The 9,273-nt window shown below is 42.2% G+C and overlaps 1 protein-coding gene across 1 annotated transcript; it reads left to right on the forward strand.

Moving 5' to 3' along the window:
- Window positions 1-5,162: 5,162 nt before the first annotated feature.
- LOC141809752 (keratin, type I cytoskeletal 50 kDa-like) lies at window positions 5,163-9,040 on the forward strand. Its single transcript, XM_074696930.1, has 8 exons — window positions 5,163-5,444; window positions 6,993-7,075; window positions 7,147-7,303; window positions 7,463-7,624; window positions 7,742-7,867; window positions 7,969-8,043; window positions 8,129-8,267; window positions 8,884-9,040. Exons 1-8 carry the CDS (start codon window positions 5,232-5,234, stop codon window positions 9,030-9,032), a joined length of 1,104 nt encoding a protein of 367 aa, XP_074553031.1. The 5' UTR covers window positions 5,163-5,231; the 3' UTR covers window positions 9,033-9,040.
- Window positions 9,041-9,273: the final 233 nt, after the last annotated feature.

The raw sequence follows: 9,273 nt of genomic DNA on the forward strand, positions 1-9,273 counted from the left end.
CACACCCACTCAGCTTACAATGAAACAAACATCCAAATAAAGTTTGCTGCTGTGCTTCAAAGAATAAAGTTGTTTGTTGTGATGTGTTTTAAATGATTGAAATTGCAGTTCCTCTAACGGCCACTAAGTGCTGCTGTTGATGAATGTTTGCAGAGGGCCACAACAGAACAATCACCAAGAAAACAGTCATTAAATTTTCACTTTGAAACCCTGCATAGGTTCAAATTACATGATACATGTACAATACATGTTCTGTAAGCACTCTGTATCTCTCAAAAAGAAACAAAACAGAAAAAGAAAAAACAACCTGGCACTCTGCCATAAGACTTTCTGATATCTGGTTCTGCAAGACTGCACCCTTATAATTAGATATAATTATTTGAAGCTTAAGCTGAACAATGTTAGATATCCTGAAATGACAGCCCTAATTTATTTATTTCATTCTTTTATAAATACAAATCGATACAAAGAAAAAAATAAAAGATCCCCAAAAGTGAATGAAAAGGAGCTGAAAGAAGAAACGCTTATTGTATCTGCCCCTTCTTTCACAGGATACAAATCAACAATCACATAACAATAATATAGAATAATTACAAAACAGAACAGCTGCAGGAAAACGTGCCTTTTAACATTTCATTCTTTTCAAAAAAGAAAAACGGCCAACACAAATAAAAACAAAAGTACACATATTTTTTCCCCATTTATGTCAATCAGTATGACCTTATTTGATTTCACTGTATTTACTGAGAAATCTTGATTTGATCATTTTTTTAAAAGATATTTATTAAGCTTCCTTAGTTTCTCTGTTTAGATCATTCCATAAATTGACTCCTTTAACTGTAAGGCAAGGCTCTTTTAACTTTGTTCTGAACCTTGTTTTTTTGAATACTTCGAATCCTTTTAAATTATAACAACTTTGTCTTTTTTGAAATCTTTCCTGAAGGTTGATTGGTAAAAGTTTTTTGTGACCCTTGTACATAATTTGTAAAATTCCAGAATCCACTAACTCACTAATTTTTAACAATTTCAACTTAAGAAATAATGGGTTTGAAGGATCTGTGTACTTGCTTCTTGTAATAATTCCTATTGCCCTTTTTTGTAATATGAAGATTCACTGGATGGAAGTTTTGCATGCACTCCCCCACACTTCAACACAGTAAGTCAGATACGGAACAATCAATGAGTTGTATAACAGATTTAGAGCTTTGTTGTCCAAGTAATACTTTGCTTTTTGTAGCAAAGCAACTGTTTTTGCTATTTTCATTTTTATTGCATTGATATGGGATTTCTAAGTCAGACTGTCATTGATAATAACTCCCAAAAATCTTATTTCATTTATTCTGTTAATTTCAGCACCTCCTATATTTATCAAAACATCATTTACTATTTTCCAAATATCATGAGTTTTGTCTTTTCCATGTTAATGGATAACTTGTTTATGTTAAACCAGTTGCTAATTTTTTTTAGTTCTGTTTCAACCACCCTCAACACTTCTACTAAGTGTTCTCCACTGTAAAAGAGGGTTGTGTCATCAGCAAAAAGTATACATTTCAACATTTTAGAGACATTAACAATGTCATTCACAATTATGATGAACAATTTTGGCCCAAGAACTGATGCCCTGGGGCACCCCACATGTTATACTGCAGATTTCAGATTTGATGTTGTGTGCTTGGACAAACTGACAAAGGTAGATTATGATTATTGAATTAAAAAGGAAACAAAAAGCCTTTTTCAAGTCTTCTGAATGTGCCATTACGCCTCATGTCACATTCATCCTTTCACACATGAATTTATACATGGATAGCTGAGGCTAATATAAAGAGGGCATATTAGTACTGCAGAGGGTAGTCAGCATCAATGCACCACTGACCATTAAAGGATACCACCCTCCCTGATGGAGCATCTGTTACAATTTTCATTTATTCAAAGGTCCCATATTATGCAAAAATCCCTTTATTAAGTCTTTCAGTGAAATTTGTGGGTCTTTGGCTTTCCTCCCAGCCCACAAAATGTGATATTTAATGACCAAATCTGTACTCAGTAGTGCTTGTGAATGTAAAATACTGGCCTAAAATGAGCTGTTTGGATTTTGGGGATTTGCCGACGTCAGCGATTCCCTTTTTTGACCTATCAGGAGCAAGTCTGACATGATTGGGTACCCCCGAACCTCCTCCCCGCCCACTCCCCTCCACACTGGTGGAGAGATTTCTCTAGGGTAGCCGGCAGGAGAATGCCAAAGTTGAAGAGCCATCACTGCTCTTTTTTTGGCTGTAAACAGCCACATAGTTCCATGCACAAGCTTCCCATCTCGCAAGAAGACAAGACTAAGTGGCTAGAGTTCATTATTCAGGGAAATGTGCCAGCTACACTCAGTAGAACTGTGAATGTGTGTACTAGTCACTTGACTGCTTTTCCAACTTTGGACAGTACAACAGAGGGCTAGTGAATAGACTGGTCCTGAATCCAGGTGCATTACCAACCATCCGCCAACAAACCTCAGACCCTGGAAATGTGAGTATTTTAAATGCTGTGTGCTGTGGAGCAGATGTAAGAGCTTTTCCTCAGTGTCCCCCTGTCTCTGTGGTAGCTTTAGGATGCTAACTTTAGCTGCAGTTAGCCTGTTGTTTTAGCCTGTGATGTTACGGTAAACGAGCTTCACTGTTTTCTAAACATTGTGCACTCGGAGCTCATGGCGCCGCTCTCAGTGACGCAGAGGAGCGAGTGGTATCAGCGGTGGCTCATTTACATACGAAGGCCACGCCCACTAAATCAGAGCGTTCTGAACAGAGGGGCTATGAGAGCCTGGAAACAATGCTGCTGTGCTTGATTTATTGGCTTTTGGACCAAAACATGTTACTATCATTTCATGAAGACATCAATGATCCATATTAAACTGCAGAAAAGGAGCAGAATATGGGACCTTTAACTATTACATAAACACTCACCGGCCACTTCATTGGGCACACCTGTCCAACAGCTTGTTAACACAAATTTCTAATCGGCCATTCACATGGCAGCTCAATGCATTTAGACATGTAGACATGGTCAAGACAATCTGCCGCAGTTCAAACCGAGCATCAGAACGGGGAAGAAAGGTGATTTAAGGGACTTTGAATGTAGCATAGTTGTTGGTGCCAGACGGGCTGGTCTGAGTATTAAAAATAAATGAGTGTTTGTTATTTTGTCTCTGAAATAAAAAGCATATATTTGTCCTGATCACACTGTTGTCTCTGCTCTCCACACAGTCAGAGGATTTGAACAAAGAAGTGGCTGAAAACGTAGAAACCATGTCAACATCAAAAACGGAGATCACAGACCTGAAAAGTACTCTGTAGGCTCTGGAGATAGAGCTGCAGTCACAACTCAGCATGGTGAAAACACACACACACACACACACACACACACACACACACACACACACACACACACACACACACACACACACACACACACACACACACACACACGCACGCACAGAGACATAGTCCGAAGTCTGACGTTGTGGAGACGGTCAAGGTAAAACTAGCGAGCCATTCCCGGCAATAATCCAAAGTTAGTATCACCTGTAGTCTGACAGGAGCACAGCAGCAGACCGTCCACATCATGGATCCAGAGGAACTTACAAGACAAACTCAGAGCCTCCCAGAGAGGTGTATGGTCAGTAACTATAACAGGACGTTAAGACTAGAAGTTAGATTGATATGTAGTCAGATAGTTCCCCCGACAGTCTAAACCTATAGCAGCACGAATAAGCGCTTGTTCAGACCTGATCCAGCTCTAAACAAACAACTCTAAACAAGAAAAAACTTTGGATAATTATTGCCTTAGTGCGATGAAATTTGCGGACCTCCATAGTAAAGTGTTACTATGATATCAATTAGTTTTACACTGAACATGTGCTCTGAGATTGCGCAATGCTTTTTTGGCTCTTCTGCACATATTTTGCTAGTGCAAAGTCTGCACAACCCTTTAGTTAATAAGGCAATGAACGACAGGGCGATGGATGGATGTACACGCAGAAAAGGATAAAAAAAAAAGTTTTTAGAATGAAACTTCATGCACAGTGCACAAAATGCAGTGTATTATAAAGTCCACTTTAATAAAAGCCTCAGTATACATCATTTGACTTGAGTAATTCAATGAACCGATCCACTCTTACTCAGATTAGTACATTTTCAGCCTGATTCTTCTTGGCAAACATTGAGCTTAAACTGTTTTATCCTCTGTCATGAGTCAAATAACGACTTAGTTCTTGTATAATGCCTCAACTTTCAGAACGGCAGCCTCTTTTGATCTCTGTTGGAGAACATTTTAAGATCTCTCTGTGAGTCTTTGACACCTGTTGTTTGGATAGGTTCCTGTTTTGATTTATCACGTCAACCAAATGTGCCAAAGCCACTACCCACTTCACTCTCAGCTCTCTGTTGGCTCTGTGTTCTCAGGATTACACAACTTTTAAAGACCTTTTTTTAATAAATGATTGGTTTACTCTTTTATTCTCTTTGGCTCGTGAGTCTCACCACAACAACCCGCAGCCAAGAGTTACTCAACCCTGCCGTCGAAATCTAAAATTATAGATGGTGATTATTGAGAGGGAGGTCAGTTCTTACAGGTTCTAATAGTTAATTGGATTTGTTTTTTCATGCACTGAATTATCTTTGGATCTAAATTTCATCCAAGTCTGAACTCGCCTGTGGCTCTTATGTGCTTTGATGTTTTGGTATGAGCTGGAATCCTTCTCTGTTTGCACCAACAGGTGAACACATTAATGATGGGTGGATTCTACATTTCTCAGACACACCTACAGCCCATCATCCCTCCTGGGGCTTCAACAAGGACAGGTGTCCCCACCCAGATTTGGCACCATCAACCTCCCATCCTCCTCCCAGACTCATCTAACAGTATAAATCAGCAGCTCTTTGAGCTTCACAGTGTCTCCTCTCCTCAGCTGCAGCAGAAAGACATCCTCCTCTATCATCTCCATAATGGCTTCAATGTATCGAGGCAGCAGCAGTAAGTCCATGTACGTAGGCTCTGCAAACTCACCCAGGATGTCTGTGGGCGCTGGCATGTCCATGATGAGCTCAGGTGCTGGATTTGGGGGTGTACAAGATATGACCTTCAAGTACCTTGGAGGACAGCCTTTGGCCCCTGGAGCTGGTAGAGTTTCTGGGTTCTTTGCTAGTGCTGGCATTGGAGGCGCAGGAGGTGCTGGAGGTGCTGGTGGTATGGGTGGAGAGATGGACATCTCTGCCAACGAGAAGATGGCCATGCAGGACCTGAACAGCCGTCTGGCTGCTTACCTGGAGAAGGTGCGCAGCCTGGAGATGGCCAACGCTGAGCTGGAGGCAAAGATCAGAGAGTTCCTGGAGAGGAAGACCTCCCCCTCCTCCAGAGACTACAGCGCCTACTATGCCACCATTGCAGAACTGCAGGGACAGGTAGGTCCATCTCTGACACGCACAGTCATCTTAGTCATCTTATTGTTATGCAGACACTTCCATAACACATGTACTATGCTGTATCTATACTCACCAGCCACTTTGTTAGCTAACATCTTGCTTGTCCCAGGTTGGCCCTTTTTTTCACTTAGAGCTTTCTCAGATCTTGGTGGTGTAGTTTCAAAAGGCACAGAAAGCCTTTCTCAGAGCAGATTTGTGGGCGTCACATCCATGATGAGAATCTCCCGTTCCACCACATCCCAAAGGTGCTCTATTGGATTGAGATCTGGGGACTGTGGAGGCCATTTGAGCACAGTGAACTCATTGTCATGTTGAAGAAACCAGTCTGAGATGATTCCAGCTTTATGACATGGAGCGTTATCCTGCTGGAAGTAGCCATCAGAAGATGGGTACACTGTCATAAAGGGATGGACATAACTGGCAACTGTAATTGGCAATTGGTGGAGTTGTAGCTTCAGTTTTCCTGTTCTTAGTCGACAGGGGTGGTACCTGGTGTTGTGTTTTCAGGGATTATTTGGGTTTCTGGTATTTTTCCATCATCTCCAACCAGTCTGCATATGCTCCTATGACCTTTGGCATCTATGAGGCAGAGAGAAGTAATGAGTGCACAATTTTGTCTTACAACTGATGATCAGTAATATGTGCCCATCTTTGCAAAAGTAGGTTTACACAACTATTGGCACTTTGTTTGACAAAAAGGGAATAAAAAGGACAAAAATGGAGAAGATAAGAACATTTCGCCACTGTTTTTTATTTTTATTTTTTTTTTTAAGTTAATATTTTTGGCTTTTTTGCCTTAAATCAGATCGGGGAGAACAGTGAATAGAGCAGGGGAGTGGGGAGCGGGGAGCGACATGTCGGAAAGAGGCCACAGTCTGGATTTCACACCCGGGCTTCCCGCACAAAAAACATATAAAAGTTACACTTAAATATTGGAAATGACTTGTCATCACAGGAAGAATCAGTGTTTTGCGTGAGTAAAAATAAGTGTGTTCATCAAATGTGCTCATATTTTCATGGACGGTGAGCTGAACCGCTCAGTTTTTAGGAACGGGATAGTGATAGTGAGTGAAGTTCACTCCAGGGGCAGTGAGAGGCCAATAACAATCTCAGAGCCGCTTTAAGGTGCCGAGAGATGAGGGGAGTTGCCGACAAGTGATGGGAGGTGCCGAGCACAGTGATCTACTGCAGCAGAGATCAGATACTCAGCAACAGCACACTGTGCTTATGCATGGCTCATCCTGCTGACAATTCACACAATACGGTTACAGTTTTTTTTTCCGTCTGTGATGCTGCAACAGCAAACAGGGGTTTACATGTTTGGGTAATTAGCTTGAGAAATATGAACCGAGGCATTAATGGCTCCACTGAAAAAGAGAATTTGTAGCAAAAAATTGAACGTGAACTAGTTCATTTAAATTGGTGTGAATTGAACTTTGAGCTAACTCATTTTTTTGTGAGCTGGCTGACAACACTGGCAACAATGGAAAATTCAGAATTAATATAAAAGTGTGTCTTTTTTTACAGATCCTGGAGGCTACTAAGGTAAATGCCTTAATTTACCTCAACATCGATAACGCCAAGCTGGCTGCAGACGACTTCAGGCTCAAGTAAGTGAAATATTTTGTTTAGTTTCCAGACATTTGTACTTTTTTTTTTCATGACCTTGTCCTCGGTGCAGGTATGAAAACGAACTGGCCATGCGCCAGTCAGTTGAGGCTGACATCGCTGGGCTGAGGAGAGCCCTGGACGAGCTGACCCTGGGCAGGACAGACCTGGAGATGCAGATCGAGGGTCTGAAGGAGGAGCTGATCTTCATGAAGAAGAACCAGGAGGAGGTCTGTGAATCCCTCTACTAAGTGAAGGAGTCAGAATACTGGGGCATAGAATATTTCAACAACCCCGTTTACAAAACGAGCTCCCTCTGACTGAGGGAACATTTCAGGTTCAGTCTGTCCAAAACCTTCATCATTGTGTGTCTCTGATTTGCTCTGTAGGAGCTGCTGGCCATGAGGGACCAGATGAGCGGTCAGGTGAATGTGGAGGTGGATGCTCCTGCAGGACAAGACCTTACTAAGGTCCTGGAAGACATGAGGGAGCAATATGCTGCTCTTGCTGCCAAGAGCAACAAAGAACTTGAGGCTTGGTTCAATAAGAAGGTGAGACTTTACCTGAAACACCAGTCCAGAAAATTTAATGAGTGTTTGTTATTTTGTGTCTGAAATAGATAACATATATGTGTCCTGACCACACTGTTGTCTCTGCCCTCCACACAGTCAGAGGATTTGAACAAAGAAGTGGCTGAAAACGTAGAAACCATCTCAACATCAAAAACTGAAATCACAGACCTGAAGAGTACGCTGCAGGCTCTGGAGATAGAGCTGCAGTCACAACTCAGCATGGTGAACACACACACACACACACACACACACACACACACACACACACACACACACACACACACTGCTAGGACAAAGAAAGTGAACTGTCTCCTCTCCTGCAGAAAGCGGCTCTGGAAAACACTCTGGCTGAAACTCAGAACAGCTATGCCATGAAACTGGCAGGATACCAAAACCAGGTGAGCCAGCGGTCAGAAATCACCGCTCATAATGTCGCTGCTTGTTACACTCCAAGATATCAACTCTATTCTGCCTCTACCTAAGGTGACGATGTTGGAGGACCAGCTGTGCCAGCTGAAGGCTGACCTTGAGAGACAGTCTGAAGAGTACCAGATGCTGCTGGACGTCAAGACCAAACTGGAGCAGGAGATTGAGATATACAGGAGGCTGCTGGATGGAGAGGGCGTAATGAAGTAAGGGAATGCATAGATTGTTCCCAAGGGAAAAAAGTTCTACAACCTGTTTATCATGTCACATCAGACACTGAAGGTCAAAGGGAAAAAAAGGGTTTGACTTTTTTTCTGCTTTTTTGTACAACAGGGGATTTGAGAATTCAGGATGACAACCAAAATCATATTTTAGTTAAGAGTCTTTAAGATTTTATTTTGATAGAAGAGTTTGCACATACTGGTGCATTAAATTTTTCATAAATAAAAATATTTAGGAAATCAGCAATTGACTGTTAATTTAGGACAGCAGTTGTAACTTACACTGGATGGTAGTGTAATAGCTTTATTAAGCACTGTATTTTTTTTTTGTAGCCGTTTTCCCCCAATTTAGAAATCTTCACTAAATCCTGATCTGTACGTGATTGTAATTCATACTCACTTTGGTCTCCTGTAGCAATGGCTCCGGGGTTGGCTTCGGCTCCAGCTCAGGCACTGGCATCGGCTCTGGCTCTGGCCGCTCTGGCACTGGCTCTGGCACTGGCTCTGGCTCAGGCGGAGGCTCCAGTTCAAGCTATGGCTATGGCTCTGGCTCTGGCACTGGCTCTGGGTCTGGTTCTGGTGTTGGCGGAGGGGATGGCTCTGGCGGAGGCTCTGGCGGAGGCTCAGGCAGTGGTTCTGTCTCAACTGTCACCAAACAGAAGGTTATCACTGTCACAGAGCAGATTGTGGATGGGGTGGTGGTCAGCTCCACGAGCTCCGAGATCACCAAAGACCTGTGATCACCTGCAGGAGGAACACCCACTCAGCTTACAATGAAACAAACATCCAAATAAAGTTTGCTGAAGTGCTTCAAAATATGAGTTTGTTGTGTTGTGTTTTCACCTGATGAAGTAGCTGTTCCTCTTATGGCCACTTAATGCTGCTGTAGCTGGATGATTACAGTGCAGGGGGGCAAAAACAAAACAATCACGTAAAGATGACAAAATCAAGAACTGTTTATTCAGAATTATAACAAAAGAA

Source organism: Halichoeres trimaculatus, unplaced genomic scaffold (genome assembly GCF_033239565.1).
Source record: "Halichoeres trimaculatus isolate MK-OKI-2021-1 unplaced genomic scaffold, fHalTri1.1 fHalTri1_scaffold_20, whole genome shotgun sequence".
Taxonomy (NCBI): Eukaryota; Metazoa; Chordata; class Actinopteri; order Labriformes; family Labridae; genus Halichoeres; species Halichoeres trimaculatus.